Source organism: Aptenodytes patagonicus, chromosome 1 (assembly GCF_965638725.1).
Source record: "Aptenodytes patagonicus chromosome 1, bAptPat1.pri.cur, whole genome shotgun sequence".
In the NCBI taxonomy this organism is placed as follows: domain Eukaryota; kingdom Metazoa; phylum Chordata; class Aves; order Sphenisciformes; family Spheniscidae; genus Aptenodytes; species Aptenodytes patagonicus.
The window spans coordinates 43,779,351-43,796,429 of record NC_134949.1 but is presented as its reverse complement, the minus strand read 5'-3'; the positions used below and the strand labels follow the sequence as shown (position 1 = coordinate 43,796,429).

Here is a 17,079-nt window from a genome sequence, read left to right as displayed (position 1 = left end):
GTATATTTTGCTTAATAATGTATTTGTCATTTTATCAGATGTTAAATTTACCCGCAACTGAAGCTAAAGCCCTCCAACAGCTGACATCTGAAATCATTACTCAAACCAGCCTGCCAGTCTTTCTACACTTACTCTGTCTTCTGAGCTGTACAATGACGAAATCTCTCAGCTTCTCTCCAGTTGCTCTATCATATACAAAATAAATTCAGACAAAGGTTGATACATTTAACTGTTCATTCCTCTATTCCAGAGCCTTGGCCACCAGAAGAGTTTGTATCACCTGTAAAACTTAACTGCCTCCGTGGAGTTAATCTATACCTAGTTTGTGTATAAAATTAAACAGGAAAAGGGCCCGCAAACAGCAACCTTTTCTCTCTGCCCAAAATGTTGTATATGGTTTTTCCTCTAATATCCTACTAGTACTGTTACATACTCTGAAAACGTCAGCAGTTTATTTTAGGATTTTTTAAGAGAACAGTGTATTTTAAGCAAATATTATTGAATATCAGCAAATAAATGTTGAGGTTCTTAAATTGCAAACAACAATATTCGCACTAGAAACCTGACTCAGCCGTGACCTTTCAAAAGCAGCACAGGGAATGTATCATGTGATTTGTATTTCTAATCAAAACATCCTGAATTTTAAATGGCAAATATTTGCAGTGGATTGCCTTTGTACAAGGTAGAGACTCAGAGTTCTTGGAAGAAATTATTCATACAGTAATATTAATTAAAAAATAATATTAGGAAAACATGTGCGTGATGCTGTGACAGAAACTGGGAGATAAGAAACATAACAGTGTGATCCACCATTGCTCTATCTGTTTTAGCTCTCTTTCCTAAATGGTAACACAAACCCAGTTTCCCTCCGTGACCTTACCTATAAATGAAAGGAGCTACTGTGGCAGTGTTGGGGTGGCTGTATTGCTGTTGCTGAGGAAGCTGGACGACACCATTTCCCGTGCCTTGGCCGCTGCTTGCAGCCATTGAGGCCGACAGAGCCGCAGAGGACCCTGGGGTAAGAGCTGCACTTGGTTCTTTCCCTTCAGAAGAAGCAAGACCAGAGGAAGGAGAAGCCTTCTCGCTAAGCTGAGATTTTGATGTTGATTGGGACTGGTTTCCTTTTGTAGTCCTCAGTTTTTCAGCCTCCTTACTTCCCGTGCATGCGGAAGAAGCGCTCTGCTTTGCTGTTGGCACCTTCGATCCAGGTTTCGGGATCCCGCTAGAAGACGGTATTAAACTTTCCTTCTTGGCTGCTGTCGTCTTGCTTCCCTTTGGGATTAAGCTTGCAATTTTTGAGCTCTTCTTTGTAGATGTTTCAGTGACCTGGTCCTTCTCCTCCTTGACTGTTTTCTCAGTGCAAACTTTGTTTTTGTCCCTGTTCTTTTCCTCTTTGTCCTTTGGCTGTAGCAAAGACTTTTTATTGCTGAGATTTTTGCTTCCAGCTTTCGGAGGGGTTAACTTCGGTGATACTTTAGGACTGCTACTTGTGGAGCCGCCGCTGTTCACCCCACCGCTTAAGACATCCATTTCACCACACTCTGAAAAGGTATCATCCTCTCTCCCACTGTCACTGGGTCCTGAGCTCAGCGACAAAGGAGGTCTCAGAGCAGTCCTAGCATTAACCAGCTTGAATTTTTCCAGCATAGATTTTTGTCCAGATGAAGGAGGCTTCACGCCTTCAGAAGGGGGTGGCTTGAGCCTGTCTGAAGATGGAGTAGGGGAGGTTGCAGGACTAGGCTGTTTCACGGACAGCATGGTAGAGGTCGCGCTGTGTTTGACATTCATGGATTTGCTGCGCCAAGGCTTGCTGGCACTTGGAGAGGGTATGGCAGAGACCTGCTGCTGCCCGGTGCTGGTGGGATGCTGCACATTTCCATTCATGCCTGCAGATGGGTGAGGGCCTTTTGGTGAATCTGCTTAAAAAACAGAAAGAACCATAACGGTACAATTATTCTCCCATCTCCTGCTTGAAGGTGATACCATACTCCTCTGGCATTTAAAACAGTTACATGTGATTTATAATAAAAATAATTTACATGTGCATGGAACATGAAGGATGCTAATCGAAAATGCCTTTTTTTTCCCCCACCATCACAGTGTTGTGCAATACTTCTATGAGCTCAAGAGAGCCTTGGAAACACCTTCCTTTTAACTATTTCATTATACAAATTAAACCTTCCAATTTAAAGATTTTATCTTTAATAAGTCATACAGAAATTCTTCCAATCACTTGTTAATAATAAAACACTGAGACATGGAAGAAAACAGAATGCTACAATATTGGAAAAAAAACAAAACCAGAGAAAGATGGTTTTGATGTTTAGTGAAAGCAAAATTTGTGCTAGAAAGCTGAGGTTTTGGGCGGGAGGAGGAGGACTGAGTAATACTGAAATTAAATGGATACAATCAATATTCATAAAAGCAAAAAATGGCAGGTCACTATACTTTCTTATTTTTAAGTACAGTTAAGAACCTTTAGTAGCTGACTTCAGGAACTTATCCCAGTGCACTTTCATAGGTGGGAAAAAATATGTATCAACAGTTTCACCAGTGTCAGTACCTGAAAGTTACAGTGATATACCACCTACATGGGTACAGCAACAATAGTTGTTTTGGGCCTGAAGCTCAGGTAGGTACAGAAGGCTTGTTTACGTGGCTCTGGTACCTTCACTACATTTACATCGTTCAGGAACTTCAGCGAATCTTCAGAATGAATGAGAAGACGACTCCTTCTGCAATAATCAAACTATGCTAATTGGCAACCATGATTTTCAAAAAAGTCATCTAGCCTTATTAAGCAAAACAGACCAACGCATGAAAGGGTTAAGCTCTTCTGTATGAAGCTCAGATTTCCAAGACATATCTGAGAATCTAAACACTATTACTCTGGAGCACCAGAGAAATGAAGTGGTAATGGCAATCAAATATGCGGTAGATAGCTATTTCAGCAGATGACATATTTTTTCTCAGTGTATCTATCTTGTCTTGCCATTCAGTCTTGGGACTGCCAGTGAATTAAGCGTAAGCCTGCTTATAGTATATCAAATTCAGCACTACAAGAAAGCCTATGAAACAGGCAATGCAAATATAGTTCATGGAATGGCAAAAAAAGAGTGCTTGATGTGTTACATACACACGACTCCACAGTCATGCCTTGGGACCGCTCTGTCCGATTAATATAGTAGGTGAGGACACTGAAGACATTTGCCCTTTCAGCACAGAGTTTGAAGTTATGCATCATTTTAATTTTTGCAGTCTCAGCCCTAAGGCCCTAGTATGGATAAGACTACCCACCTGGAAGTCTGAAGGCCAGTAATACACATAGGAAAGGGAGGATTTTGAGCATCCTGAAAGGGAAGCTGTTTTTTCTTTAACAAAAAGAGAATGCAAACAGCAAAATCGACTTCTCTAAACAGCACGTAAGAAGTTCTAGTTTAAAAATAAAAAATCTGAATAAAAGTAACATGACAGAAGTGTAACAGCTTTTACTTGCTTAACACTATTAACAACTGTACCATGGCAGGCCAATCACCTCCACCTTCGATAGATGCTGTATAATTCCATCTGCCCAGAGTTTTTCATGGGCTCCTCAGCCTGATATGAAAACCCCACAGTGCTAAATGAGCTCAGTTCACCTTCACAGAAGATTTCAAGCACCTCTGCTGCACCCAGTTACTAGGCAAGAAGACATTAACTGGTAAGGGTTGCCTCAGAGCATTTTTTGGGACAGGTGAGGTTATGGCTTATTCCCCAGCTCCAGGTAGCACTATGCACATGGAGCAGCTTTGGTGGGTGGCTGCAGAGCTGATTCCTCCCTCGCGACCAAGGCAGGAATTGTGGCTGGGCCCCTGCTATTTTCTGGTGAGCCTCAGATCCTGGAAGGGAGCCTGGGGCCAACAACAGCTGTTGGAAATTACTGCAGCCCTCAGGCTTTCTTAATTTATACCAGGGATCAGCCCCGTGGCTGATAGCCCAGGACTGGGTGTGCACAAGGACCTTCTTGCACACGTCTTGCCTTGCACTAAGCTTGCCTTAATTACACAGGAGGATTGGGGTCTTTAGCTATCCCAATAGTTTTACAGAAGAACAATTCACCGTAAGAATATGCAAAGCTGATGCAGAATACATGTAACAATCTGTGAACAGCAGGATGCCACTACACTCTGTTGTACTAATTGTTACATTTGGTAAATGTACCAAATGTACCATACATGGTAAATACCATATTTACCTGTATGGCTTCAGGTTATTAGTTTTACTTCAAAAAGAAAAAAAAAACCAACATCCGATTAAAAAGAAGAATGTATGCCTTACCATATCTCCTGTTATATAATATTAAACTCATTGGGGGGCAAAATTGTAAAAAGAAGAGTATTTACCATTTCAGCAGCAGCTTGTTCTGCTACATATATAGCAAAAAACCACGGGTTCCTGGAACCACTGGTACTTATTTGATCCCTACATCACAAACCATAAACAGCATCAAAAAAGTTACAGAGAACTTTAATTTGCCTTTAATCTTCAATTTAAAGTCTATCCTTGATGTTTCCGCAAGGAACGTGGACTGCATGCTCTCAAGAAATATTGAGAGTCTGTCTGTATGTTTAAAGATGTGGAATAAAAAGATTTATTTCCCCCCCAGCCCAAATGTATTACTTGAAGCTTCACATCATTCATTGCTTTCTGCACGTTCAATTGGGACTTAGCTTTAGCTGTTCATTATATGAAATCTGTCCCCACCTTGTGGTGATTTTGATACAGAGTGAACCCAACCTATGACAAGGATTTCATATTTCTATAAACTAAATTTTACAAGAAGACAGGCTTCTGTTTAGGGCCCAATCCCCTTACTGCTGAAATGCGTAATCAGCTTGTGGCGAAAACAATTTTGCATTCTGCTTGACAGCTCTGTGCTTCAGGGCTCAGCCCAACCTGCGTTGGGAAAGGAGAACAGCAACACCCCCAGGCATTCAGTGCAAAAAGGGAAATTTCTACCAGAACCCAGCAAATACGTGACAACCGAATGGACATTTTCAAGTCCACTTTTCATAGGCTGTTGCACAAATAAAGGACACGTGTGGGGTTAAACTTGGGTCCAGTATATAATCAAATTCCTCTATCTTCTCGTCTGTGACCTTTGCGGTGTTCTGTGCTGTTGGAGAAGACAGGACCTTTGTGACAACAGCTCCCCCATTGCAGCACAGTTAGGTACTGATAATCTAAATATTCTGCAGCAGACAGGTGCCCAGATTAGGGTATCCAATTTTAGTCACAATAAAAAAGGTTAGTAGAAAATGGAAGAGCTGCAAGGGATTGCTATAAGGATGTTTCGAGGAATGGGAGGTCTATCTGGTGAGATTAAAAAAATTCAGCTTGTTCAGCTGTCCCTTTCCAGATGTCCATGAGAAAGTAGCTACCCCTTATCAGCACAGGAGGAGACCACCACCAGGGACAACTGGCAAAATACTGGCACCAGAAGAAATGTAAACAAATTAGCTCTAGATGTACGTACTGGCCACAGATGAACAACGATTTGCATCATCAGACAGTGGAGTTCCAGGACAGAGTTTCTCAGAGTTGGTATGGGCAAAATAACCAAATACTGTTGAAATCGAGTTTGGACAATACACAAACACCATTTTATATTATTAAATTATATTTGAAAGCAGGCAATTAAACTCCATGACGTAGAGACCCTTACCAGTGTTCAGGTAGAGTGTTTCTAAGCTCTAAAGTGTAAATATTTGTTTTTAAAATTTGACTTGAATTAGAAGATTATTTCTTTGCTGGGCTCAAAACACCCTGGGTATCCACCTTATTGGCAATGTGAATAATTACTTTATTCAAACAGTTTCATTTTCATAGTTTTATTTTCGTCTTCATTTTATTAAGTCAGAAGCAGATAGATGTGATGTGACTTGGAAAACAGACGTGTTCTTCGAAACCCAACCATAAGCTGCAAAGTCCAACCAAAAAAAAAAAAAAATCAGCTCACTAAAGCTCGACAGATGAGTTTCAGCTAATGGCATGTTTATTGTTTCGGTGCATTCTGTGTTCCTGACTTAACCACAGCTATACACAGTTACCTGTGTCACAGCAATGGGTCGGGTCTGTGGGTGAAAACTGGGCTGTACTCAATAAAGAGCAAACCTGCATTCGCTCAGGGGAGCTCGGTTTCTTATGGTGTGATCTACTCCCTAAGCAACATTCAAAGGAGGTAACATTAATGACATACTAAATAATGAAATACTAAATAAAAGGCCCATATCACGTCTTATTTTAGATCACCTTCAGGTCTCCTTTAACTCTGTGGCTACATATCCACTCCCCACTGTGACTGAGTTGGAAACCGTGTTATGCAGGAATGGATTTCAAGTATTACATATAACTGGATTAAAAAAAACCCTTTATGCTGTATATCTTTTCTGAGGTCTCCTTATAGCACATACAGAAAGGTGTACAGCAGAGAAAAATGTACCAAAAGTGGTCTGCCCTTGAAGAGGTCTGGAGGTCCCAACCTCTAATGACTATTTACCTAGCGCAAATCATCTTGTTTTCTGCTTCAGTTTATGCAGCACTCATGCAGAATTACAAGCTATTTACTATATGATCTGTGTCTCAGAAATTAGAGTGTATGGACTGTATATCCATTCTAACGGAAGCTGTTAAAGTTATCTTGCTCCAAGCATCCGCATCAGAAGCAAAATTTGAAATATAACGTTTATTATGTGTGCCACACTGTAAGGAAAAATCAGTTTTTCAACGTGTAGTGACACTTTTTTTTAAAGAGGTGTTTGTTATTATTACTATTACTATTGTGAGGGTTGAAGTTTGTTTCTAAACAAATTCTCAAAAAAACCTCAGGCCACAGAACATCCTCAAATACTTTAAAAAAATATCAAAAGACTACTTGAAAATTTCATTGTAATATTAAAAAATTAGCCATTATAATAATAAAATTTAAAATATAGCATGGTTCAGTTGTTTTTCTCTTTAGGCAAAGAAGTAGCATGGTGAATTCAAATATAGGTTCTCACGTGTTCTTTTAGGGTACTATAAAAAATATCCTTCGCTATCCTGCACTCACAGCAGTCATTTTCCCTTCTGCTTTATACTCTAAAACAAACTTGTATTTGGTTTATATTCGTATGTAATATCAATGTTCTTCCATCCATTCTGCTGTTTTGAGACAAAGAAAAAAGAGCAGACAGAAACATCTCAAATATAGTACTCTGTAGTTATGCAATATTACATTTTCTATATCCTGTAAAATGAATTGGATGATTATACACAAACAAAGCCACCCCTTATCCTCTTGCAGGTGATGACTTCACTAAAAATCTCATCAAGGTTCTCATTCTCTGCTGTAAAGAAATGGGAAAGCAAAGAAATCCATCATGCAAAAAGCCACATAAATGTGCAATGCAATGCAAACCTTTGCAGTCAAAAGACAGTTTCCAAGTAACGAGTTAAGAATATTAATACCTACAAGCATGTCTCGTCTTGAATCATTTCACTCTCACATATTTCAGTAGCAAACTTATGTCAACATTATGAAGCAATTCTAAAACCTAAACTGCTGTACATACCTTCACTCAAGCGGCCACATCTCCTACTTCATAACTTCACTATCGTATTTGTGAACTACACAGTGTCTGCTTAGTTTTCCCTCTGATCTCTTTTCTAGTTTTAGCCTGGATATCTTGCCACAAACAAGTCCTTGACAAAATAAATCCCACTATAGAACTATCTAAAACATTCAACCCTGATAGTAAAAATAAAGAAATAACTATTGAAAGGATGGTTTTATATCTTCAGATACAGCTAGGGGCAAAGTGTGTTCATCAGAATTTTGTAAAAAAAAAAATCTGGATAGCTGCCTGTTGCTTGGATGAAGAACATTCACTGCATACTTGTTCCTCCCACAGACCCCAAGGATGCAAACGGGTACTATGTATATTGTATCATTTTCAACTGTATTCTAAGCCAGAGATATGAATAAAATGCTGTTCATTACACAAAGGGAGAAAGAAGGGGGGGACGGGGCTGGATTAGTTACACAACTCAGAAAGCTGAATTTTTACATTATTCTTTCTGAGATAAAGCTTGAAGAGACACATTTTCCAGGGAAACAGTGTCAGGGTGGGAGAAACAGAAGGACCCAGGGAACTCAGTTCGTTTCCATAACGGAAGTTCCTATTTAAAGGAGGCAATAAAACATGAACACTGAATTCAAATCCCTGTAAAATTTCATTACAGTTGACTTAATTTCCAATCCTCTACTCAGACTTACACATACACTAGGTAAGGTTCTGAAGGAAATGACGCATGTAATATTCTGATGCAAATATAATATTCTGATTCTTCCCCATTAGAGGCTAAGATGCAAAGTTCCCTGAAAATTATGGCAGTCTTCCTTTGGGCATGAGTAGACTTGAATATGGACCAAGATTATAGGCATCCAATATGGATTCATTTTTGCTTCAGAAAAATCACCCAGTGATACTTACATCAAAGAGGGATAAATTATAATTATAACATCTTGAAAGTTTTCAGTTCCCAACTTTAATCCCAACTCAACCACAAGTCCTATTTCAGAGCCCTATCTCCATAGGTCTTCCTTACCAAGTCTAAATATTACATTCACTTCTTTGACCCTTGTGGATGGGTTCTTTTGGTGAATTTTTTTTTTCTCTTGTATGTTATGTAGAGTTAGCTTAGTAACTTTTAATCACTTACCTTTTTCGTTTCCGTTTGCATATTGTGGAGGCTTGTTTTTGTCAATGCTGTTAAAGCTCTGGCTTCTCCGATTTAAATTAGAAGCTCCCTGGACTTTGGTACTGCTGCCTGCAGCTGGCACCCTTGAGGGTCCTGGAAGCCTGGAATGGTATAATCAGAAATCAGTTCATTTTACGTAACGCAACATATAGAGGAGGCAGTATGCAAATATCAGACGAGAATTTAAAACCAACGACTGAAAACGATGATTTCACGTAAGCAACAATGAACAGGAGGATTCAAATTAGTTAGACTCCACAAATGAAAATAAAAGCTTATCCTTAGGCACACAAAAGGGAAAAAGACGCTTTCTAGAATCACAAGACATGTAAGAAGATGCTTTGCATTTGCCATTAACATTGCTAAAACAGATTCACCCTAACAAACCATTAAAGTGCAATATCAACTTTTATTTACATCTGTCACTTTTGAAGAGGAAATGTTACAGAAATTGATTAGAAAGCACAACAATTTCACAACAGGTGAGAAATATTTCGTATCTCTTACTCTAGTAAATGTTTCACTGCTGCATTTAGCATAAAAACTGGCTTTTTAGTTATCTTCTTTGGTTATTTTTCAGCAGGCTGTTGGCTAAAGTACTTCCACCTTATTATTTTAAATGAAAAATATTGAGAATACATATTTTAGCTAGATGCTACAGATGCATGTATACCTTTTAGATATAAGTATATAATGTAGACTATACAGTTCATTTGTTAGTATTTGCTGCCACCATCTGAACCTTACTGTGTGGCTATGCTAAGGAAAAAAAATGTAGACTCTGTTGCCCCTGGTGTGTGTAAGCCTGCATCTTTTTTCCATCTGAATCTGTTCTCTGGTGTAAGATTCTTTAATACATGCTTACTTCAAACTTTCTGCAGCATCTTTGTGGGCACCCCCGCTCCTTTCCAGTTTTGTTATCTGATAGGCAAAATGAAATGCTCAAATCAACAAGGGGCATTTGCCATAAGAGAAGAATCTCTCTCTTCTGTTTCTCACTTATTGGAATGATATGATGATTTTAATAGTGGCAATACAAATTATACCAGAGTTATCGAATTCTGTTAGTTTCACTATATTCGAAAGAGCAGCATCAGAAGGGAGAAAAAAATCACGTCACAAAGAATTACAAAACGTTAGATTTCTTCCAAACTTTTTTTTGTTTAATATACTGGTATAACATAAATGTTCAAATCATTTTATTTTCATTAGCGAACATATGTAAACAGCTCCATGTTCTCTTCCTTTACCAATTTAAGCCTCAGAGAGCTAATCCATTAGTTATTTTTATGGCTCATTCTGGCCGCCAGCCTGCCCTCCTAGTCTCTGTGCCGAGCCCAGAGCAGACTGTCTCTGCTCTGCAGCTGTACGCATGCTAACCTTTACTGTGACCCATGAATTCAAGTGATCTTCTGTTCCCTGAAGAATGCACTAAAACAAACTTAAAAATCCATTTGCTCCTTCTCATTACCCTAATTTGACAGGCAGTAAGAGCCCTGAGATCGTTTGTCAAAGGTAATGAAAAAAGCAATGAGAAGGCATGTCCAGCACTGGAAACTCATCTGTTCTGTTAAAATATCAAATACTTCTGCATATATTCTGCATGCCAGAATTCGAGAACTTGCCACAGTAAGCACATTATACATGAGGTCATTTGCTCTAGACACTTTCCAGTTTACCTCATTTGCTGTCTTTTTTAATTGAATTCAGGTTTTAAATTGCTCTTGCAGAATCATGTTAAGCAGCTAAGGAAATGCAAAGAGGAGAATAACAAAAAAGGGACAAGTCACATACCTCTGAACAGGCTTCGGAAACACTGCCACAGATTTAAAGTATTAGACAATAAGACTGTTAACCCCGACATGTTGAATGCGGACAAGACAGGAGCATCAGCAATAAGGAAAACTGAAGACCTATAAATGCAGGTGCAAAGCAACTGGACCGTGGTATAACTCATTCCAAGCTATCACCAGCAACTCAAATTGTGTTAGTGCGCTATACTGCAAAATGCAATCTTTATTGTAGATTATGCAATTTAGAGTTCATTGTTCTCACCAATGAACTGGACAGCAAAGGTATAATTAATGAACACATTAATTATCCCCCACAAAAAAAGAGCTAGAAACAAGATTAAGCTTTAGACCTCTGTTTCTTTCTTCTGCAATCTGGCTTGTAGATTTTAGTGCTCATGGAAGTGATAAAGTAAAAGTACTGATGAAATCTGAAACAGGTCAGCTCCTACACACAGCTCTGTCAAATTCACTGCCAAAACAAAGCATCTCATTAGTGGGGACTGTGTGCAGGCTACTCTTGACAGAGCAGAAGTCTTGGAAGTGGTTCTTTTTTTCTGCTCTATTTTGCTTCTGCGTGAACTTGGCTCTGTGAACTCAACTTCTCAGGTGGGTTTGCGATACATGCAAAACAGCTAGTGGGAATTGGGATGGACTCCCACACTTCTTTTCACTCATGACTAAAGTAAGGATTTGATCCAGAGTAGAGAGCACTAAAATCACCAACTAATCCTTCACATCCAATATTTTACATGCAGGATACAAAGATGCAGGATACATAACAACCAGAAATATTACTAATATACAGTACGAATCAGCTCCTTCCAGTCCATACAAGGCTTTCCCGTGGCAAAGCTCATAGTTGCAAAGCTTGCACGCATAACATAAATACACATTGTTTAATGTCTGCTTATGTCCAAAGGATAAAATATCAATGGGCATATACTTGCTTGAGTATCACTAACAAGCAATAAATTAGAGATATTTAACTGACCTAGAAGTCTTTTTTTGACTGGTTGCAATTCCACTGTGATTAGACTGAGTTGCATATCTGGCTGTGAGACTGTATGAGAAGAAACAGAGAAATTGAATTAAAGAATTTCTTTGAACATGTATAGAAAGAACACACTTACCAGCAAACTGTGAGTTAATGAATGCAAATTGAACATGGATAGAAAACACAAATTAACTGGCAAAAATATGAAATAATGCAAACATGCAGATTTTTATGAGAGATGCAATGCACAGATTATGAAGTAATGGATATTGTTATAACTTGTCTCATTTGCTAGAAATTATCTCAGGAATAGACAATGTGGACAAATTTCCAGTGACTGAATTACTGAAGTCTAGCTCGATTCACACAGAGTGCACCTCAAAACTTACTTTGTGCCTTTTTTCTTTTCATCCACAAAAAGTACTAAGCACAAATATACAGCTACTAGTTTCTCCAGCAACCTGACTGGGTTCACAGTCTGGCTGTTAGGAATTAATTTGCTATACCAGATCCAATGTGGACTCAGAAAAATTCCCGCTAAAGAAAGGTGGCCTTCCTGACAGTAGAGCTATATGGAAGAAGCATCCCATCATAATTTTCATTACCGTTACAGCAGCACAAGTGATGTATGTGATGCATTACCCAGGCAATGAATCAGAGGCTTCATTAGGAAAGCCCTGACATGTGCTTAGACTCACTGTTAAATTCCATAGGAAAATGCACCTCTGTCTATTAAGGCATCTGAGTAGTATTTCTGCAACAGATGTGCTGTGCTACAGGGCTAAAATCTGTACGTTCCTTTTGACACCCAACAATGTGTCATTACTAAACAGCAAATTTATGCCTCTATTCTTTTAGACATTTGCATAGGGGAGATGTCAAATGTACGGCCAAGGTAAGGCCTCCTGCCAGGTAATTTCAGTTACTGTAAACAGGTGCATCCTTTGGGATCCACACAGCCTAAGGATATAGACAGGTGCCTAAGCCAGGTGCAATCACGGCATCAATTTCCTTGTATTATTGAGGAAGTGGTGGAGAACTGAGTAAGCAGAAACTCTGATAGTCACAGATTGCTTTTGTCTCTTACAGTTCTGCATCTTCCAGCAATCCTTCTGAGTAGCAGCAGAAACCACAGTGCTCTAGTCCCGGCTTTATAGACTGGCAGCACTTAAAAGAAACACCTGGTGGTATTGAGTCTACCAGAAAAGTGTTAAGCAATTTCTGCTAGTCCACTGAAGCAGATAGCCTGAGTGTAGAGCAGATGGGAGAAGCCCTCAAGGGAGAAAGGTCTTCCCATACTGGCACAGCAGTCCTGAAGAGGGGCAAGGGGAAGGCACAAACCAAGGGGCAACTTGAGACTTGAATGGGATGCGTCATTATTGTTACTTTACCAAATTAAACCCCAATAAAGGGTTCAGCATTGCCTCTGTGCCTGCCAATTACAAATGGTACATGCACACACGATGAATATAAAAAAAGGAGAGTACTTCAGTCTTAAGAGGGCAAAAAAGAATTATTCAATATATAAAAGCAGCATTCAATTCTCTGACATATATCTTCACAGTAATGCTGACAAAGTGCTTTTTTATATGACCATAACTTCCGTAGGAATTATAATAAATTATAATAGTATCATAATAATTACAGTTTATATATTTTTATCTATCTAGTCATTAGTATATTGAATTATATTTCACCTACAGCTATCTTTCTTAATAATGTCTGGACTTATGATGCAAATGTGACATAGGTTGTTTTGCTGAAATTGCTAAATTTGTGCCTGGCATAATAGCCCATCTTTTGACGAGGTCTTCTACTCGTGTTTTTGTCAACATGTTTAGAATGAAGGAATATAGAAATGGTTAGCTGCTTATCTGTATTGCCTAAACTAAGAAGTTTGTGAGAAAAATGGTATGTCAAATAAAACCTTAGTGCATTTATACTGTAAAAGGTAAAATGATACACAGTACAGTCAACAAAGACAGTGAGCTGGAAAAACAGAGTGAATAGGATGTATTGCCATAGCGTATCGTTGCTTTTCTACCTCAAACAACACAGTTTGAGTAACTGGAAAGATCAAATAACTTAATCTCAGTGATGTTGCTGAGCTGTTGATAAGCTAGCCCACAGACAGACAACACCTTTTTTTTTTTTCTTTTTCTTTTTAATAGCAATAAATACATGAAGCACCTATCTGGAAATGCTTGCTAGAATGCTTTCCTTCTATGCCTGTTACTTGGGACGCCATCCACTAGCAAATTCATGAAACGTCAGCCTATAGACCGCTTTCAAAATTCCCAGACAGGCTTGAAAGGCATTGATGGACATGTCAACATCGGTAAAGCATCGTTTCCACTGTGACCGAGTAAATTTATTCTCCAAAGTAATGTGACAAATGAAAGGGAAAAAGAGAACTTTAACAGCTCATAAACCAGGTGCATCAAGTTCCTAATGACTTTGGGTTTTCCTTCTCAATTAGCACTGGATGTGCTGGACCCATTAAAGCTTTGCACAGATGCCTGTTTCCCAACTGCTGGCCCTGCTATTACAGATGTGAACTGCAACACAGTTGCAGACTAGACTTGTCTAGCCACTCTTCTAAATGTATAAGCAAATATTTACCTGCTGCCCTCTGTCCTACCTGATAATTGCCTGTGTGTAACATCTGGCAGTCAGGAAAATAAACCTGTTTTGCTTAAAACAGTTATTTTTTATGCTTACAGATCCACACAAAGGTATAATAAATATGTGCTTGCAATAAAGCAGCAAATGCGTATTAACAAACCAGACAGTACAAGTTTAACGCTACAGCATTTAGGACAAGGAAGGATTTATTTGTCAGAGGGCTGGAAAGGGGGATTTTGAAAGCCTTTGGTTCTCAGCTGTCTGCTCCCAAGACCCTTTCCATTGACATAACTCTTCTACCAGCAGTCTTCCCTGACGTGGTCACAGCTTCAACTCCTCAGAGGAGCCACAGCAGTCGCCTGCACAGCGCATTGGCAGGAAGGGGACATGGAAACTACAGAGGAGACCAACCCTGACTGCAGAGCCTGCAGGAAACGCCACCGCTCCCGGAGCTACAGCCCGGCGTTGCAGTGCTGGGGGCAATCGCAGCACTGGACCTGGGCGAGGACCAGGCATCGTGCTTAGCTCTCCTCTTCCACCTAACACATAGGGGAAGAGAAGGCAGATGCTCCTGGTTAAGCAAATCCTGTTCAAACCAGGTAAGATGGCATACATGCATCTGATCCCAAATCCTTAGAAATCATCCAGACTCTGCAAATTGGCTTCCAGGTGGAAATCAAGCCCCAGTATTTTCTCTCGCAAACCAGGGAAACACTAGTCAACACAGCCGATATGAAACAGTGTCAGTGGGTAATTTCTGTTGCTGGTCCCTTGGTTAAATGCTGTGAGAAAATGGAATAAACATCCTGAGGCTGCCCAGAAAGGCAGTTCAGCACAGAAGTAGCTGGGGAAGGAAGGTACAGAGATGTTAGAGATTGTACTGACCCTGAGGTGCTGATGGGGAGCACCGCAGCTGTACTACAGCTATGCTGGTCGCAGGAACCTGGACTCTGCGCTACGCCACGTGGCTGTGCAGCACAGTCAGTCACGTTGGGGAGCTATGCACCATGTTCCACCAAGACGGGGAACTGATCGAGGGCATGCAGTTGCAGGCAGGTTAAAAGGGTTTAAGAAGTGGTCCTAAAAGGTGTAGGGGAACCTAGGATGTCAACATAAGCTACAATACTAGAGGTCCTTAAATGCCCTCCCACTGAAAGTGAAGGGAAATACTCAACTGAAATGGGCCAGTAAGAACAAAAAAGATGAAGAGGGAAGACAAGTGACTGCTCAACACTGGATTAAACTGCCAGAAAATCTGTCTTGCTGCTATACAAATAGCATGGTTTATCAAGAAAGAAGCAGCTCCTTGAAAGTGTGTATACCATGTAAAGCCGAAGGATGGAGCTCCTATAAACCTGGATACAGAGTATGAATCAGGCTGAAAATATTTTAATCCCCTTCTTCAAAAAGTAACCCATGCAGTGTCACCCTGAATATAATTTACTTTTTATTAACAGTCTTTAGAAAGTTCAAAAGGATCATATTACATCAGACTGTCACTTTCCTATAATGTTAAGAGTCACACGGTGGTTCTAAAATGCCAGCTATGTGATCTGTTAAAATTAGACAAAAGGCAAAGGTGTTTGTAGTATGTAATCAAAGTCTTTCTACCTTACTGGCATACTTGAATTTTAATAGCTGTTGATCTTATAAAGTGCATTTATATCACTAGGGTGACTGCACTCCAGAACTGTTCAAGACTTTTCTATTAGAACGATTCCCTTATAAAAAAACCTACTTTTAAAAGAATGCATTTTTAATGTAAAAATTTCCCCAGAAGGTCCTGATTGTGCTGTACACTTTTTTTTTCTCTTTTTAATTTTTTTTTAAAAACAAGGTCCTTGGCTGTATAATTCTCATCAGCCTGCCTGGCAAAAAGCACGAGAGAGAATATTCTAAGGTTAACCTGACTCCAAATCCCAGTGTGCCTGGAGAGATGCCACAGGAAACAAAACCAAGCAGTCTGGGCAGGTAAAAGATTCCTGATTCCTCAAATGGACAGCCAAGGAACACTGAGGAAGAAACTAAAAAACCTGAATTTTCCCACAAACAATATTTTTCAGACATTTCTTTTGCCATTTTAGCCCAGTCCTGGTGAATTAATCCACGTTTATACCTACATATATGTATCTATCTATCTACATATATATATATTTAAAAATGTTATTTATTTGTATATAATTGTTGTATATGTATGTGCATTTTATAGATATAATCTATATTTCATATTTTATAGATGTATATTTTTAATATATATATATATAACACAGAAACACACATTTATTTTTTCATTCACAAGAGGAAACGTCTATGGCTCAGGCAGTTCTAGCTCATACCATGTCATCTGTTCTGTATTAGGTGGACATTTCTCCTTTCCGCTCTTTGAACTTCTGGCATCTTATACAAGAAGTCTGTCTCCAACTGGTTCAGGCTTGGAGGTACAAGTAAAATTGTGGTTTCAATGTTTTCCTGTTGTTCACAGCTCGTAAACCAAAACCCAGATAACCCAGTTTTGCATCAACATCTATGTTCTTGCAGAACATGGTGATTTGTAATAAGAACGAATCGTCCGCCACAGTGACCATACCTTTCCCACCCTGGTCCCAATATTTGTAGTGTAGGTATTTTGTGGAATTTAATGAAAGAATATATGAATCACAACATTAAAGAAACAAAGATGATATCAACAAAGTAATAAACGTGCTACTTAGCTACTTTAGGTAGCTACAGCTACCTGACCTGTAGCTCACCTAAAATAATGCAGTCTTTTAAAAAACACTAATTTCTCTGAACAAATCGGCCAAGCGGCTAACAGCGTGCTGCCAGAACTAGGACTAGGCCTTAGGGACCAATCGTACCCTTTTATGACCTTAGCTCCATACCATT

At 39.3% G+C, this 17,079-nt stretch overlaps 1 protein-coding gene across 9 annotated transcripts in view; it reads right to left on the bottom strand.

The window, feature by feature from the left end:
- The window catches only part of NAV3 (neuron navigator 3), a 576,126-nt gene that overhangs the window by 137,347 nt on the left and 421,700 nt on the right, over nt 1-17,079 (bottom strand). For 8 of the 9 annotated variants that reach the window (XM_076333407.1, XM_076333424.1, XM_076333396.1 and 5 more), the window contains 3 exons: nt 11,566-11,634; nt 8,743-8,882; nt 881-1,919 (listed from right to left, as the gene is read on the bottom strand). In XM_076333407.1, the coding sequence (XP_076189522.1) occupies nt 881-1,919; nt 8,743-8,882; nt 11,566-11,634 (1,248 nt within the window). The remainder of the gene's footprint in view (nt 1-880; nt 1,920-8,742; nt 8,883-11,565; nt 11,635-17,079) is intronic. The other variant, XM_076333378.1, reaches the window with a different exon arrangement.